The sequence below is a fragment of the Apteryx mantelli genome, chromosome 3, assembly GCF_036417845.1.
Source record: "Apteryx mantelli isolate bAptMan1 chromosome 3, bAptMan1.hap1, whole genome shotgun sequence".
NCBI lineage: Eukaryota > Metazoa > Chordata > Aves > Apterygiformes > Apterygidae > Apteryx > Apteryx mantelli.
The window spans coordinates 83,939,550-83,957,920 of NC_089980.1; the positions used below are offsets into that span (position 1 = coordinate 83,939,550).

The 18,371-nt window shown below is 47.9% G+C and overlaps 1 protein-coding gene across 1 annotated transcript; it reads right to left on the bottom strand.

Moving 5' to 3' along the window:
* Positions 1–9,435: 9,435 nt before the first annotated feature.
* On the bottom strand, positions 9,436–15,569 carry VGLL2 (vestigial like family member 2). Its single transcript, XM_067294794.1, has 4 exons — positions 15,489–15,569; positions 12,730–13,021; positions 10,539–11,054; positions 9,436–9,476 (listed from the first exon to the last, which is right to left on the bottom strand). The coding sequence occupies exons 1-4, from the start codon at positions 15,567–15,569 to the stop codon at positions 9,436–9,438; spliced, it is 930 nt and encodes a 309-aa protein (XP_067150895.1).
* Between the last annotated feature and the right edge of the window lie 2,802 nt (positions 15,570–18,371).

Sequence of the window (18,371 nt, forward strand, 5' to 3'; positions counted from 1 at the left end):
GGAAATCTGATTAGATTATTTCAGCTGGAGCATCCTTTTCCATGTTTGTTGATCAGTTCAGAGAACTCCGTCAGCCTGTGAGACAGAAGTGCCTTTTTCAAAGTCTGTTAGCTTTTCCCAAGTAGATTGAACTGTATGAGATCAGTGTTGACTTTTTCAGAATCTGGTGCCTTTTCAATTTTTAATCTCTCTTTTCTTGTTAGGTACTTTGTCCTGTTAGGTACTTCTGTCAAGACTGAAATTCAGAAAGCTGAAAATACTCTGCAAATGGGCAGGATGCTGTAACTTATTTATATATAAAAGACATCAGTGCCATGGTTTAGACTGTACTTTGCAGTGAGTTTTAGGGCTTTAGCAATTGCTTTGCCTGTGGTTCTTCTCAGCACCCATGGGGACTAGTGTTAGCCTCCTCTGGTTTGGCCTGGGAGTGTGCAGAGGGACCGGACCATTCTTGGGCAGCTGCTGCTGCTGCCCAGCCTGGGAGGAGGAGCTGTGTGTCCCCAGGCATTGATCAGGGAATGCCCCAGGTGAGTCTCTGAGCTGCAGCCAGGTGAGTGTCTCAGGCTCTTCCTTGTTCCTTGTCCTTCCCAGCACAGTCACTTGGCGAGATTAATGAGCCCCAATGGTTAGCATGCTTCAGATGTGATACCACTGGTGACCTACTAGTGCCAGGCTCTCCACTGTCAATGACTGAATTCTGATCCACGCTTGGACAGACATGGACATCTAAATGACTTTAGATGACTTATCTAACCTCTCAACTGCAAATTTGACATCCATATGAGTGGATGAAGAATATTTACTATTACCTATAAATAGTATTTACTACTGCATAACATACATGCTGTGGTGATTAATTAATATCTGTAAATTATTTTGTAAATGTGAAGGGCCAGGGTAGAATCAGTAGATATTATTTATTTACTAAGGTAGAATTTTCAGTGGCATCATTTCTATGTTTTAAGGCATAGCAGGTCTACTGTGTTCAGTCCCTGCAGTGATTTGGTCTACACCGGACAACACCTATCCATCTTTGCATTTCTCTTTCTCAGAGCTGCTCACAAGGGATGTTGACCCAGCACACCAGTGACCAAATCTGTCCAAAAACTGATTACCTGGCTCTTTCCGTTTCTGACCACAATCAAGATCTTACATTCATAAACAGATGCCTTATGAAAGAAACACCTTATTGGGTGAAAGAGAAAGTTATGGCCTGTTTGTGTGTAGCTGTTGATGAGAGACATGCTGAGCTTCAGTGGGATCACTCGGTTTATTCCTGTGTGCTGCAGGTGGAGTGAGTGCTCAGCAATGTAAAATGAGAGCTAAGGCAAAGTGGCTGTCAGGAGCTCTGAAGAGAAAACTCAAGCAGCTTGAGAGGAGGAATTCCTGAGAGGTGATGGGAGAGAGAAAAGAGGGGTTTGCTTGTCATTGCTTCTTTACAATGTCTAGCATGGGACTGAAAAATTTGGAGCATTAAGATGCTTTTTCTTTCTTTTTCATATTTAACATTCAGGACTCATCTACTCTGGGAGACTCTATAATCTATAGTTTAATAGCATTGTCCCAAGACTCAGGAAACTTAAAAATGACCAGCAGAAAGGAGAAAGATTATACTGCTATATTGATAACCCAGGTGTTTTCTAGAAGCATCTCACCTCCAAAGACTGATAGGTGGAGACAGGGATGGTAAGAGCTGTGTGCACTGCAGCCTCACTTATCTGAGAAGCTCTAGCCAGAACCCAGGCTTGAGAGCAGGAGGTTCCTCACCATTCGGCAAAGTTGATATTCCTCAGCTTTCCTGGCACCCTAGATAACAAGACTAATAAAATCCACAAGATGCCTCAAAACATGGTTCCCTCACCACCTTTATCCCAGGCACAAGGAAGGCACAAAGATCCTTATTGAAGGCCTCATAACAGCAGTGCTGTTGCACCTTTGCTTGACATCTTGCAGCTGTTTTCAGCAAAGAGAGTTTTACCATTGACCTGAACCAACTAGTGTCTCCATTCTTTCCTATTTTTTTCTTAGATATTTTTCTTTTTTTTTTCTTAGCTATTTTCTTAGATTTTTTTCTTAGATATTTTCTTAACTATTTTCTGCATGCTCTCTATGATGGTTTGAGTCCTATTCTCTGTGATCTGGGTTTAGGACTAGTCATTTTAATCTTATTGTGAGGGCAAGCTTTCTTCTAGATTCAAACTTACCTCTTCTCTACACAAAGCTGGTCTTAGCTATAACAGATATAAGAATAGTTGTTATAGAAAAGAATGTCTGTAAAAGAGCCTCTATAGCTCTGTTAGTGGTTAAAAGTTCTAATTCACCTTCATTTCTTTTTATTGTTTTTTTTTTATTTTTTCTCACACACGTGTGCACTGGAGTGAGTTGCAGGAGCTTGCGTGCCGGGTGGATTTTTGAAACTATCATGGCTCTATTTATAATGACACTTGGCACTTCTAACTGGCATTATGTTTTAACTCTAATAAATAACCAGAAACCCAGTGCTTCAAGGCCAAGTGATGATGCCAAAATATTGTCATTATTGCCAGTGACATGACTGATACTACCGTATAAAATAACCTTTTTTATAATGTGTTAACTTCTCCTATCTTGCCTGACAGTACAAGACATTAAGTGGTTGTTAGAGATGTGGCCGCTGAAACACCTTTATTCTCCTACATCGTGTGATAAGCAAGAACACTTACCTATTTGTCTGTGCTATAGGAAATTCAGTGGAGTTTCGATGTTCATTTCTAGCACCAGAAACCCACTACTCTGATTAACCTTCTGGTGTATTTCTCTTCAAGAGCCCAATTTCAAGCACCCTTCCAGGAGGGCTGACCCTGTGTAAATTCTCAGTAAATTCCAGTCACAAGTATGTTTAACTTTCTTTTACACAGAAACAGAAGTTACAGAATTCTGGGAGTCACAGAATTAACCTTTTATGAGAACATTTTGTGCTTTCTAGTTTGTTTGCTGACATGGTCTTTGCCATTGTTACAAAGATATTATTCTACAGTTTTTGATTCTGTTGCTGAAGACACTAAGCGTATTCCAGAATTTTCCTCTATCTGAAACTGCTCAAACAAAGTTAGTGGATTGGTTCATGTACACAAATACATGAGCGCAGATGCCAGTCTTGTACCTTCTAGGCTTTCTTTCATTATCTCCATTCTATATTTGACGACAGGGGGGTTTTGCTAATTTTGGGAAAGCTTTGATAAGACTCATTGTGCCAGACTATTGCATATCTTGAAACACAGACTTTTTACTCACAACGTGTCCAGCTGATAGAAAGTACTGATATAAACATTTTTAGATGGAATCTGTAAGAATCAATATAACAGCTTAATGTCTGAGTACTGTGATATCAAGAAAGGTGTAGCTCACACCACCACATTGTATGCAGGAGCTGTTAAATACACTTTTCCCCTACACAGGGGGAAGAGACCAGCAACAGCTGCACAATTATTGTTACACCCACTGCTTTCACTTCCAAATTTTTAAAACCCATTGGTCCATATTGTGCACTTTATGCATTGTGTACAGTTGCGTGATTCTAATTCATGAACAAAACTTTCCAAAACATAAATGTGCAGTGTCTGGTCTGACACCAGTGTGCTACAGTGAGAATTTTGCCGTTGACTGGCAGGAGAGAAGATTAGGTTGTGCAGGTGATCATGGGCTGATTTCAGAAAGAAGTTAGGAGCAGGCAATGTATGTCACACATGTTTAATCCTTGTCTGAGCTTTCCCACATACTTGCTGCTGGAAAATAATAATAAATTAATAATAAAATAATATTTTAATAACAATTTTTTTAATATGCCATTTGGCTTCTATTTGAGGACAGGCAAATTAGATTATTTTTCTGTCCTTTTCACACTGCCATTCTTTAAGGCTTTACACTGCAACAGTATGATGAGCTTATACAAACAACTCCGCTCTCCTGTTTTGCACAGAGAGGTCAGGGAGCGGAGAGCCATCTCCGCTGCCAGTCAGTTGTCAAACACGTCCTCTTGCCTACTCTACCCAGAGGTGGCTCTTGGCTTTAGTGGCAGTGTCACCTGGTTAGATGCTGACATTTGTCTTCACGGTAGCAAGCTGAGAAGGGACTACTGGTTCTGCTCCCTGCCAGCATTCAATTTTAATGTTAAATACTTAATATAGGCATCAAAAATGAGGGAAAAATGACACATTTGGAAATACCTTCAATAGTCTTTGCACACTTAGTTGTGTCGTTTTCTTGCAGCTGTAAGATTAGGCAGTCATTATGGGCCAGGTGAGGTGTCACCAAGAAAAGGGTTTGGCTTTACTGTAGTCCAGTTGTCAGGCATGCATACATTAGTCATACTGTCGCTAAAATCAAGGTTTCACACTCCTCACTTTTGGGTTGTTCCTAATTTTTTCAACATTTTCCCTCAGGAAATGCTTTCTGAAATACCTTCTCGTTGTCTCAAGATAGAAATGAATTACTTGGGGCAAAGTGTCACCAAAAATCTCTTCAACCTTCTTTGATTCAATTTTATATCATATGAGTAAAATGCAAGAATCTTGATGAAAACAACATAGGAAAGTGTGACGACGAAGTGACCAGAGCTGAGACTGCCCTATTGGTACCATGTTTGCACAATTGTGCTCTGGCTCAAATCATAGACTCCTGAAGCCTTTAAGAAATGTATATGTTTCTAGGCATAAGAAACAAACAAACAAAAAATGTGAACAATAATATGGCTTTTAGCAGACAGAGTTATGTGCAATGGTGTTGGGCTGTGATTAAAAACGTGTGACTTACTCTAAGGGCTATGCAAATGTAAGGATTACAAATTCCTATGATTTGCACATTTTTTAAAATTGCAAGAGTGGCAAAATTGCTAAGTGGCAAAGCAAAACTGTAAGGTGCCCTAGGAAATATGCTCCCGAGAAGAGTAAACAAAAACACATGCAAGTGCCTTCTTAAACATAGGATTTGCATTTTCTTAGCAGAATAAACTCTCTGCCTTGACTCTCTGTGCTCTCACTGGAGGTCATGGCTAGTGACAACTGGGAGCTGTTCCTGGAGTCTCTCTTGCCTTTTTAGGTTATGAGGGTCTCTGTGTGTTTAGGATAATATGATTGACAGCTCCACTCCGGCCCCAATTAGCACCCTATAATTTATTAGCTTCTGCTTTCAGATTATGCACTAACTTCACAAATATTTCAACCACGGAAACAGCAGCTATCAAGTGTCTCTTTTCTGATCCAGCTCACTGTGGCTGCAGTTAAATACATGGAGGGAGCTGTGCAGGTCTGTCAAGAGAGAATAATCATTTGTGTCTGTGCGCAACTGGGACTGTCGCAGGCTGTCTTTAGGACTTCATTGGTGGAAAAAAATAGTTGTTCCACTGGATTAGGTGGTAGGACTTGGTCCCTGCTGCTCCCTGTACAGTGCAGGATTTTTCTTTTTTTTTCATTTTTCATTTTCTTCTTTTTTTCTTTTTCCTCTTTTTTCTTTTTCCTTTTCTTTTTTCTTTTTTCTTTTTATTTTCCTTTTCCTTTTTCCTTTTCTCTTTTTTCTCTTCCTTTTTCCCTTTTCTTCTTTTCTTTTTTCCCTTTTCTGTTTTCTTTTTTTTCATTTTCTTTTACTATCCCCTATTTCCCCTGCTTCTCTGTGAAAAATTGCCTAACCTACAAAATAAGTACTCCAGTCCTCCAAATAATCACACCACAAAGTCCGGCTCCTTCTCCCACTGCAATTGCTCCTCTGGGTGGCAGGCCAGGGAAGCCGGCCAGGACACCACAATCCCCCGGAGGAGCTGGCTCGCTTTCCTGCAATCAAAAGGGCATGTTAATTACAACTCTTGCCCAGAAAAAGGTGCATGAGAACTGTCAGTCAGAGAGCCCTGATGCATCCAAAAACACCCGTAGCATTCTCATCCCTTCTAGGAAGGGACCAACCTTTAAGCCCGTGCTAGAACTTGGCATGAACTTAAATAGGACTTCAAAGGGAAAGTGAGAAGGCATGGCGGCCCCTCCTGACCCAAGGAGGAGACAGGGCAGATACATTTCCCCGGAGACGGGCAGTGCACAATCCGCGGGAGGCACAGAGGATTATTCAGACCCTGCCTCTCCTCCCCACCTCCTTCTCCAGGGGCTCATATGGAAAAAAAAACACTGGAAAAGAAGGCAGGAAGTAGGAAACAATATCTTAAAGCTAGCTAACATTAGCCAGCTGTGTCTACTGTAAATGCTGGGGCACCTATATATCTCTCTAAAAACCTCTATACTGCATTCTCCCAAGTGCTGCTATAAGGGAGCTCCTCGCTAAAATAAGGTGGAGGTTGCTGCCATAAATAGTATATCCCATCCCCACTTCCATCCTTTCCCTGACAAAGATCAATGTTAACCTCAGAGTTCATTAAAACAGTATTTCCTTGTGCTTTGCTAAGCTTCAGTTATTTTCTGCATGGGAAAGAAATGTCTGCAGTGAATATAGCCAGAGCTCACTTTACAGACCCTTAGAAGTTGCTCACATTCAGCCCCAGCAGATACTCTCCATATGCCTGGTGCTGCAACACTGCCGCAAAGCCAATTGCTCTGCTTCCTTCCCCAGGCTCTGCACAAACGAGGCAGGAGACACGTGTGCTTGTTGCAGCTGGGCTAGTTTGCTTGTTAGCTCCCTAACTAGACAGCCCAAGCACTGCGGTACTAACCTGGTGCCATCTTCACAGAAGGGGCACCGTGAGTATCTGCTCTTTAGGCTGCAGGACTGGGCACTTACAGCCCCACTCTTCTCTTGTATGACAAGCATGTGGCATATAAGACATATATATATATGTAAGAAGTGTTCCTTTTGTATTCACAGGCTCCCTGCAAACATTCATGATTAAGCAACTAACCTGGTGCTGGGGGCGATCCCCCTTGGGACAGCAGAATAACCTACATGGAGCAAAACTCCGCAGGGGTAGCCAGGACAGGGCATGTAATCTCTCAGATTGCAATCCCGCCGGAGTAGGAGCACTTTTAAAAAGTAGTTTGTAAAGTGCCTAATACCCTAAGCCACAGTCTCAACTTTGGTGTTTGCCTGCTTTCACAATGCATCAAGAAACAACTACTTGGAGAACAAGTGTTGATACCAATAGTTATGTATTTGTTGCATAAATTCTCATGCTGAAAATGTTCACAGTCGAAAGGAATTGTAAATGCCAATGAAGTAAATGACTGGTTTTCGCTTACATGAATGTTTCCAAATATATTTTGGCCGTATTGTCCAGTCCTCCTCCTTAGGAATTGCAGAGGACAGTGGCAAAAAAAGAAAGGAAAAAAAAAAAAACCAGTTGCAGTGGAGCACAGTTAACACTAGAACCAGATTAATCTTTTTTTTTTTTAAACTTTAAAAAAGTCTGAAAAACAGCAAGCAGATGTTAACAAAATGATACTGTCATCCCCAAGCCTCTACCGCAACAAAGTTAGGTGCCATTTTTAGTTACTTTTCCTCTGCAAAGTGCTGCTGCCTTCTTAACAGGAGCCTCAGAACATTTTTAGTCTAACTGGTAATATAAATCCTGAAGTCCTTCACTTGCCCTCTGCAGCTTTTCTGGGATCTGGCTAATTGGAGACTAAGGAAGAAATTCTCATGGGCATGTCTGGCTGAAAGAGTCACGGCAAGTCACCTGCTGCCATTTGCAGCGCTCTGGCTGGGGATGCTCTGCATACACTGTATTCCAGAGCAACTCCTTGCCAGCTCCCTGTAATATTTTACTCACGCTGCTTTATTTTATTCTTACTATTAAGATTCCTATTCTTTCCCATAGCTGCAGTTATTGCTGATCTGAAACCTAGGAGAGGCAAGTTAGTTATTCATAACTCCATTTCCAACACATGGTTCGCATAACAGTAATCTTCCCTCCCAAGTTATGTCAGAACGCCGGAAGGTAACAAACTCTCTCGTCACAGTACAAAAGTGTATTTTCTACTGCATCATTTACTACAGGGCAGATGCTTCTCCCAGTGTCAAAAAGGTGACGTTAGGACTCTCCACTTGAATACACCAAACTTTGTCAGTCTTCAAAGACATTACAACAAAAAAACCCAGACCCAAACAAAACATGGTAGTGTTGGGATCAGATTCTTTGCATATAAAAAGCCTGCTTTTAGGTAGAGGGGGAAATTGCCATTTCTGCACTGTTGTCATTAATTATTTATCACTCTATAATACCTAAAATCCCATCTTCTATCAGGTCTGTTGAGAAATGTGTTATTATGTAATGGCATCCTTGCTTTAAACCATCTTACAGATATACCATACACTAAAATATAGTATTGCTATACCCCTGCATTTTTTCTTCTTTTGCATTTATTGCTATAGTTTATAACTTCTTGAGATAATATTTTGCACTGTTAGGATTTCTATTTAGCTTTAACGCAAAGTAATAAAATAACTCACTTCATCCACACTACAGGTATTTTTCCTATTTCATCCTGAAGTTTCTAGTTTGCTTCATTCCTCTTGTTTAATTTAAATTCCTCATAAAAGCACACAGGGTGAAAGAAGAAGATACTTTTAATGCAGCTTTCCTACAGTTAAATAGATATCTTATTTCCTCCTTCAAAAAAACCCCCAACTATTAAAGTGACAAAATGACACCAACACATAGACAAAGAGCAGTATTAGAGGCAACCCAGACCTATTGTCCCTTATGTGCCTTTCTTTCTGGTGTTCCCCTTAAAGGCCGTTGAGCTGGGGTGGAACAGTTTCTTCACATTTCTCTCCCCTCACCCTTCTTTAATAGGATTTTTCTTTCATGATAAAATGTTTCTTGTAAAAAAAAAAAAAAAGATATATATCCAATGCAAATGTTGTGCCAAACTCTGAGAAGTGCCACCTCGGTTTTCATATTTCTGGAGTTTGAACAGTTGTCCGTGGAACAGCTGCATTTCTATAAGCCCAAGGCAGGTGGCCCAAGCTAGACACTTGCCACTCATAACCACAAAGCTGAAGGATCTGACCAGTTTTTTGATAGTACAAAAACGTTCATGAATTCCCGACTTCTTCTCCTTTTACTTTTCTATAATGTAAAGTAAAAATTGCTAAATAGTTTTCCCACATTGCTTTCAAGAAATAATTTTCACTGCCATAAAAAAAATATTCACACCACTAAAAAAAGATTTCCTCTGTCCCCTGTAAGAAGACCAGTGGTTTTGCATCACCATCTGCAATGTCATTTGACTCTTTTAAAGTAGTCTGACTGCAGTTCTGGGTGTGTAATTTGTTTAAATAAAAGTTCAAAGTCTTTGGCTCTCCTCTTTCAACAGAAGGATTTTCCTCTCCAAAATGAGTCTAAAGTACCATCCTTGCATTGCCAGGTCGTTTTAAGTCCCGTTGTCTTTCCCCGAGTTGCAGGGCCACAGTGGGCTTGGAAAAGGGCAAGGGGGATCTAGGAGGCTTTGAGGCAGCAGATCAGCTCAGAAGGGATCCACCACAGAAGGAGTAACGTCGAGCTGCAAACCAAGACCAGAAGCTGTTACAAACTGACCCGATTTCAGCTCTGAATGTCACCATGTCTAACAGGCAGAGATCTACAGGGGAGAGCCAGGGGAAGAGGAGTGAAGGACAGCTCTAAAACCAGTATAGATCCTTGCTTTTATCCTGAGGCTGTAAACCTGAGAATGGAGAGAAGAAAAAAAAAAAGAGGAAGAAGAAAAATAGGTATAGGCATTTAGGACAGAGAAAGACAAACTTCTTTACTGCTGCAAGAGGCCAGAGACTCCTCAGCACTAGAAGGAAGCAGTGAAGAGAAGAACCCACACTAAACCAGAGACAGACACATGGCCCTTTTCACCTAGCCTGAGGCCACCAAAGGGAACCCTTTGTGGATGGAGTAACCAAACTGCAGTATGAAGTAATGCTTCTGAGAGAGGGCTTTCCTTGTCTCCACCACCACTGCCTTAGGAACTGCCTGTGCTGGCTATGCCCGCGTCACCTTCCTGTCCCCACTGTGGCCCCCGGCCTTACATCCAGGCACCTGACCAGACATGAGATTCCAGTACCAACTTGCAATTGTGCTTTCCTTTCAAAAAGTGGGAGAAAAATTAAGGAAAGCCTAGAAATGAACCTTCAATTTTATGGTGGTCTGCACTTGTGCCCCCATGGAGGGAGCGACCCCTTGAGGTGGCTCCATCCTGCTCCCAGCTCTTGCTGCTTGACACAAGACAGGGCTAGGGCCAGCACAAGAGCACTTCAAAGCGACCAGTTTCTTCAGGGCATGTTTGCAGCAATTCAAAGGGTACTGGGGGAGCTGATGTGTTGCCTGGTCCCATCCTCCCCCTTCCTCTTCCTCGCTTGTCTGGCTCAAGAGTCTCCTGAGAGGGGCACCAAGGGCAGTGTCTCCTGTGAGACCTCTCTCTCCCCTACTTTATTTACCCAAAGCAGCACCACAGCTCCCACTCCACAAGGGCTACTTCCCTGTCACCTTAAGGACAGCGAGTGGGGAGGAAGGAGACAGGGGGCTGAGGTCGAGCTCAGATGGGGGGACCCCAAAGGGGCCGAGAGAAGCTCTTTACCTGCATCCACATTGAGGCTGAGGCTCTGTGCCATGTCCCCTGCGGTGTTGGGGAAGGGTCCTGGCGTCGTCCAGGCCGCAGTGGCCCCCGCCTCGCTCTTGCCCAGTTCACACTGGGGGCTGACCGGCGCGGGCATGGAGGCAGGCGTGAGGCGGTGGGGGCGGACAGAGGCGGTGGGCACTAGCAGCGAGCTGTAGCGGGGGTCGAAGTGGGGTCCATAGACCTCGTGCATGGCAGTGGGGCGAGGGTAGGCACTGCTCTGTGTCCCAATGTAGGGGTGATGGTGGTGGTGGTGGTGGTGGTGGTGGTGGGCATGGTGCCAGGGCTCGGGGCTGCCCTGGTGCAGGTGACCGTGCAGCGAGGCCGGTGAGTAGGGGTCGGCGGTGGCAAAAGGCAGCTCACTGTGGGCAGCAGCCACCAAGGGACTGCTCAGGGTGGCGGGGACGGAGGAGGGCTGGTATGTGCTGTTCCAGAAGGATGGCGGGAAGCTGCGCTGGCTCATAGGGAAGGAGCCATCTAGGTGAAGAGAGTGGGGCGGAGGAGACAGCGAAAGAGGAAAATCAGCATGAACACCCAGCGAACACTGATCTCCTTCCCCAGCACTCTTGCCCCTCCCCAGACCCCCTACTCAAAACCAGACCCTCTGATTCCCTTCATCCCCTAGGCAACTGCCAAGCATAAGAATTGCTCCGGGCGAATACAGATACCTCTCCAGCTAAACATCCAACAGACCTAGCCCAGGGCTTATCCATGAAACTGGAACCATTTGTTCCAAGTTTCTTTTGGTGGGTATTTGGAGGAAAAGACTTAACTAAGGTGAGGGACGTCTCTTTTGCTCAATAGTGGAAATTGAGTTGGAAACTACCGCCCCACAGTAGTTTCCAGATTTTTTTTTCTTGTTCGTCTTTGCAATAATCTCCCTATCTACACATTTACACCCAGCACCCTGGAGGATGCCTGACCCTGCCAGGAAACCGGTTGCTTCTCAGCACAGTTTCGAAGAAGGCAAGAGCAGGATGAGATTTGACTAGGGGTCAGCTTGAATTTTCTGAACACCTGGGGGCAATTTCCCCATCTATTACACTGGACTTATGTCTGTTTCTCGGGTATATATTAATATATATTTGGAAAGCATTTTGCAGATCTTATTAGGACTAGCAGGACAAAGGACAAGGACCCTGCATTTTCTTTGCCTGTTAAGCAGTGGGCAAGATGAAATAGTGAATATTAACAGCATAGACAGAGATGTTAAGCATTATTGATTGGGAATGCTGTACATTCTGGAGACAAATAAAAACGTGCTCGTAATACACATCTGCCAGGGAGGTGCGCCAGCTCTACACCTCTGGCATTACTCAGGAGAAAGGGAAGTGGTTCATTACGGGCAAGGAAATCTCCTTTCCTGCCATCAATTCCAGAGCTGAATATCTTTCGCCCGTGAAATATTTCAGCCATCGTAACCACCGACAGAAATTCATGGAGAGGCTGGGAAATCTTCGGGCGGGCTCTCGGCTGGGCAGGGAGCCCCGCCGGGGAGGGCCCCCGAAAATCCAGAAGTGCCGACGCCGGGCGGCTCAGAGGGCAGAGGAGAAACTACGGGGACGTTTAACTCCGGGTGTCCCCCGGGTGTCCCCGCGAGTCGGCGCGGGCAAAACCGGGCGCGCTGAGACGGCTCCGCGGCCGCCCTGCGCAGCGCGCCGCGGGAAGCTGCGCGGCAGGCTCTTTGAACGCCTCCGTTTTCGACGATTTAGGGTCCTTGCCTCTGCTCCAGCACCAATCAGGGCGGTGCTATGCACAGGGCGAGATTTAGGGACATAAACAATTTGCTTTTTAAAGGTGGGAAGCTGGTGAAATCGTTTCCACTTTTTTTTTTTTTTTGGTTCGTTTCGTTTCAATTTTTCGATTATCAACGCGCTAATCTTAAAGCTGCCCCGGCAGGGACCGGCGGGGGAGGCTCTTTTCAGCGCTGCAGGTCCTTGCGGCTCGGGCTCCCCTTGGGGTTTCGTGGAGCCTTGCTTCCCTTTGCAGGGCTTCCCTTTGCTTCCCTGCCTCGCGCCCCCCCCCGGCAGGGGAAACCGCAGCCCCGAGCACCCTCCCTCCCCGCCGCCGCGCCGGGCACCCCGCTGCGTGCGCCGGGGCGCAGGCAGGGCGCGACTCCCCTGCGCAGCCCTGCGCGGCGCCCTGCGCTCACCCCGCCAGGAGCCGGCGTTCCGCGCCGCCTTCGCGCTGCCGAGCGAGAAGCTGCTGGGCTGGCTGAGCGCCCGGCTGAAGTGCTCGTCCACCACGGCGCTGATGTCCCCCTGGAAGTAGGTGAAGAGGACGCACCGGGAGTTGATGTACTCGGCCTCGGGGGGTCGCTCCTTCTCGGGGCTGCAGTCCTCCTCCTTGATGCTGGCCGGGGCATGGCTGGAGAAGGAGCTGCTGGTGCTGGCGCTGCTGCCGCTCTCCGGGGCTTCTTGCATTTTGGAGTAAAAGGCGAGTTTCTGTCGGGCAGTGGGGGAGGGAGAGGAGAGGGGAGGGAAAAAAAACCCCAACACAGGCGGTCATGCCGTGCAGCGGAGCCAGGGGCACCGGCCGCAGGTCCGGCTGGCCCTCCCTGTGTCGGGCGAGGTGCGGCGCCGCGCCCGCGCCCGCGCCCGCTCCCGCAGCCTGCCCCGGGGATGCGAGAGCCGCCTCGCCGCCACGGTGCCCGCCAGCGAGGGGCCCCAGCAGCAGCTCATCGTCCTTCCCCCACGTCGCTGCATTTCCGCACCCCCACGTGCCGAGGGGGCAGCGAAGAGCCTGCAAATGCGGCTGGAGCTCCGACCGCAGGAGACGTCTGCACGGCTGGGGCAAGAGAGCTCCGTGCGGGACAGAGACCGCGGCCGGACGGGGCCGGACCCCGCTAACGCAGCGGCGAGTTCAGCTGCCAGCCCGGAGCTCCGCACACGAAGGCGTTTTGCGGGCCGGCTGTCGGGGCGCTGCGGGTCGCGGGCGCACGGCGGCCCCTCACCTACGGCGCGGCCCCGGGCAGCCGCGGGGAAAGGGGAGCGCCGCTCGGCCCCCGGCTCGCAGAAACGTGACTGCCGACAAAATCTGCCCCCCAGGAGTGTCCTGTAAACCACAGCGGTGAGGAGGAGGAGGAAGGGAGAAGAAGGGCTGGCAGCCTCAAACACATTTCAGGGCGAAAAGCATTTCTTTGGCAAGCAAGAAGCTCCAGGTATTTCCTACAAGATTAGACTGTTTTTACTGGATTCCGTTGAGGGTGGAAAAAAAGAAGAAGAAGGAAAAAAAGAGCATTCAGAAGTTTGCTGGATGTATCCCATGTTCTCTTTATCCGCGTTAGCGTGCTCGCAGTTGCCGGGAGCTTCTTAGAAACGAGTGATGGGGCGCGGAGCCGGGCTGGGCGGTGCGGGCGGAGCGGAGCGGAGCGGCGCTGGGCCGGGCCGGGCCGGGCGGCAGGAGAAGCACCGAGGGGGCGGGCGGGCGGGAGCCAGGTCAGCGCCCGGGGCCAAGACACGCGAGATATTTAATAATGTCACTCCTTCATGATGACCGCTTTTCCACTTGGCTGCCGGCTCGGCCATTGAGGTAATAATCATCCCCCTAAATAATGTCACGGAGCAGTGGGGAGGGGGGGGAAGCAAGGTGGGGGAAGACATCATTTGCTATTTGTAACAGGTATTCCGGTCCCTGTGCCAGGCGCTGGAGGTGGGTCACGGAGCCCCGTGTCACACGGGCTGCACCACGCCAGGGGCTGCGCAGAGCCGCGGGGGGCGAAGCGGAGCGGGGCTGCCTGGCCCCGGCCCTGCAGGGCCGGAGCTGCCGCCCGCCGGGGACTCGGGGTGCTTCTGTCTCTATCGAGCCCCTTTTTCGTTTGCTGGAATATCCCTCTTTCCATTTTTGGAAGCAATAAGGTGGAGGGGGAGGAAAAGAGAGAAACCCAGAGCTAGAAAGTATTGTCCAGCAGGTGCAGCTCGGAGAAAATGATCTGTGATCTTGATGGGACAGCGTGATCTTGATGGGATAGCGTACACCCTGCGGTGCAAAGTTCTCGACGGACTTTATATGCCACGAAATACTCCCGCGTCTGGCAGTATCATTTTATCGAAATCCTGGGATTAATCGATCCCCTTGATAACCCGGACCGAGCTGCACGCAGCTCGGCGGCGAGACGTTATTCCTAACCACAAAACCGCCGCGGGTGTTTCGAAAGCGACCGCCGCCGCCGGGCGGCCCGTGGGACAGCGCCGCGCCGCGCCGCGCCGGGCCCCGGGAGCGGGGAGCATCCCCGGGATGCCGCTCCCTCCGAGAAGCCTTGCGCACCCCTTGGAGCCGGGGCTTCCTCCCCCGCAAACCAGCTGGAGAAACCCGACAGCCTCCTCCTCGGGGCTCCGCGGCACCCGCACACCCCCCACTTCCAGAGGGAAAATCAGGAGCGTCCCCCCCGGCCCCCATCGCAGAGGGGTGGTAAAATAGCAGCCCGAAGACCGGCGAGGCTTTTCCCCGCGGCGGCTGCAGGATGCCGCCGCCGCCCCCGGCCGCCCGAGCGCCGCCCGCGCCCCCGAGGCACCGGCATCGCTGCCCCCCGCCGCGGCGCTCGCCTGGAGCCCGCCTCGGAGAAAGAAAGAAAAAAGCACCCCCCAAACTGCACAGAAAAAACCCACCAACAACAAAAAAACCACCCCAACACCGAAAAACACATCGAGGGTTAAAATCCCGCCCCCGAAGCAGCCCGCAGACCTTAAGTCGCCGCCGGCGGACATACCCCGGGCGAGCAGCCGGCCGAGCCCCGCGCAAAGGTGGGATGCACTTCTGCTCCGATCACCATCGCAGACTCCCAGACCTCCCCCCACCCTTTCCCCTCCCCTTCTCCTTTTCCCTTTTTCCTTTTGGTAAGGCCCCAGACGGCCATCCTCCAGAGGACACCCCTCCCACCCGGTGCCTCTTCACCGCTGCCCCCGCACATACCTGGTGGTAGGGGCTGTAGGCTGCTGCGAAGTACGGCTGGGGGGGACCGTAGACCTGGTACATAACATCCAAACAGCTCATGGCTGAGCGCGGCCAATAATAATTTTTTTTGTCATCAACGCGCGTTGTGCGAAGCGGAGCAGTGCTTCGCGGGAGGGAGGTTCCCGGGGGTTAAGAGGCACCGCTCCTTGGTGGGAGGAGTGAGGGGGGCATCAAACCGCGCTGCGCCGAGGTGACACCCCCCCGCCGACCCTCCTTCCCTGCCTCCCTCGCTATAGCGCGGCTTCCTCCCGGCACGCAGACGCCCGCAAATGCGCGGGGCGGGCGCCAGGGCTCCGCGGACGCCGGGGCATTTCAGCGCGGGCCGCGCAGGGAGGCCCCCCCCGCGGCGGGCAGAGGCTCCCAGCGGCCCGCGCCGAGACTCGCGGGGGCCCGCGCTGCCTAACGCAGCGCTGCGCGCGTCCGCCGGCGGCGCGGAGCCGGCCGCGCACGGAGCAGCGAAGCGGCGCGCGTGGTGCGGGGCACTGGCGCGACTCCGGCCGCGGGGTCCCGTGTCAGCCCGAGGGCGCCGCCACGAAAGTGGCAGGGGCTCGAAGGCTTGAGAGACCGAGCAGGAAAAGGTTAGCTGCCTCACGAGGAGCAACTGCTCAGAAATTCTGAATAACGACGAATTCCAGCAATGGAGATTCTTTCGCATCCAGCAGGGACTGGAACAGCGCTTGGGGCAAAGAGCACGTGAAAAGAACAAATTGTCATGGAGGTAAACTGGACGCAGCCCATAGTTTCGCAGCCACGAATTGATGAATGCGTCTTAACTCTTAATTTTGACGACGAGGCATAGGAGGGAGATTAGTTTGCAACATAGAGGCATAAGTTCTCATTTCAGTACCAACCTTTTGAAACATTCAGATTCGTAGTATGGGTCAAAAGAGACCCATGTGAAAAGAGATCCATTTTTCTCATTTTTAAGCATATATAATAAAGTCAACAAAAATACAGGGAAAGAAAGAAAGAAAGAAAGAGAAAGGAAGGAAGGAATTGCTTTTCAAATGTTGATTATTTACAAAATTATGCAAAAAAAATCTAAAAAATAACGAGCATTTCAAATTTTGAAGACCTCGAATTCTTTAACTGAATTTTATCAGAAAACCCTCATACTTTAAAAATGAACATTTGTCTGTTTCTCTAAAAATTATATTATTTATATTCCAAGTGCTAGGAATTATTCTGAATGCTTGTCCTTGCTGAAAATGATATTTCAGTACCACTAAGTATGATTTAAAAATCTTTCTGCTCCAGTTGCAGATGCATATTTCAAACATTTATTTTCTCCCTCCATCAGTTTGGTAAATCTGTTTTTCATGTTGAACCTCCACCTGGAACTGAACAGCTGCACAGTTCAGCCCCAGCACAGCTCCTTCCCCTATTTCATGTCAGTGGTTGAGAAGTGAACAAGGGAAAGAACTGTTAGCATTAGGCCTTAAAAAGGAAATGCATCTCGTTGTCTACCATTTTATTTCTTCTGAGTAGAAGTAGATAGAGAGAAGCAGCAAAGTAAGGACTCAGTCTGTGGCTGGCATCCAAAACAAGGCAGTCTCCTAAGGAACAGCCGCTCCGCTCCTTGCAGCAAGAGACTGAAGGACCTCACTTGGGACCATGGGACCTCGCTTCTGCTGCTCTTTGTGTTACCCCTCTCCTGAGAGGTAGGACAGGCTGGCAGCTTGAATGTCGCCTTCTCCATGGTGGAGAGATCTGTGTGTGTCTCAAAGGTAACAGTATGCTGGGTGATATGTAAAAAGAGGTCCATTTCTTAGAAGGCAAGTCTGCTTCAAATACATATGCTAAAAGACAGTGTATTTTCCTGCTACTTAAACAAGCTCCTCACAAGCAACTTTGTGCAAATCCAGAGCGGCAGTACCTGACACTTTTCAAGGCAGAGCATTTGCTTCATATAAAGAAAGAAACCCAAGTTGTAGAAGCAATGCATGGTGCTATGTGTTGTGATGTGACAAATAGTCTAGATTGTGTACCCTGGAGAATCTCTCCTTGAGGGCTGAATTTGGTGGGTTTACTTCACACTCAAGTGCATGGTAGTGGAATTAGATCTGATGATGCAGTTTGGTGTGGACTCTGTTTCTTTTATAAACAGCTATTTGACTGAAAACCTGGTTAATGTAAGACACAAGTAAACTCGAATGCTTTAATGCAGAGCAGTACAAGTATTCATGAAAAAGTGCTGGTATTGCCTTGCCTTTTCAATGCACTTGTATAGGAAATTATCCTGGAAACCAAGGGTCAGAAACTATCTATATTCACTAATGATCTCACTGCATATTTACAGTTATATATAAATAGTTTTTCTTGGTTCTAACTAAAGAATTTTGGGTGGGTTGAGTCACATAAGGAGCTACAAAGGCTTGGAAAAAACATCTGAGACATATCTCCCAGAGAAAATCACGGCAGCAGTGAAGGAAAGAACACTTATAGGAAGGATATGGGTTAGAATTAGCTGTGTACCATTAACACACTGACATGGGCCTTGTCCTATGGTCATACACTGGTAATATTTCACAGCAGTAATGTGAAAAGAAAAATGAAATACCCTTTCACAAAAGAAGAATCGGGTGTTACTGTGAATGGCTCAATGGACAAGCAAACAAATCATCAAACAAAGCATCAACATTCATAAAGACTGACAAAAAAGTAATGAAAACATGATAGTCCAACTATATTTTTTGCTTACCTTCCCTGGAAATAGTACATCCAATGCCAACATGTCTGCCCAGTCTGCAAAAGTTTGACCAGAGAACCTCATGTCTAATCTGGAGATTAAATATTTATAAGGCCAGAAAGGATCGTTCTCTTCTTAAATCTGATCACATA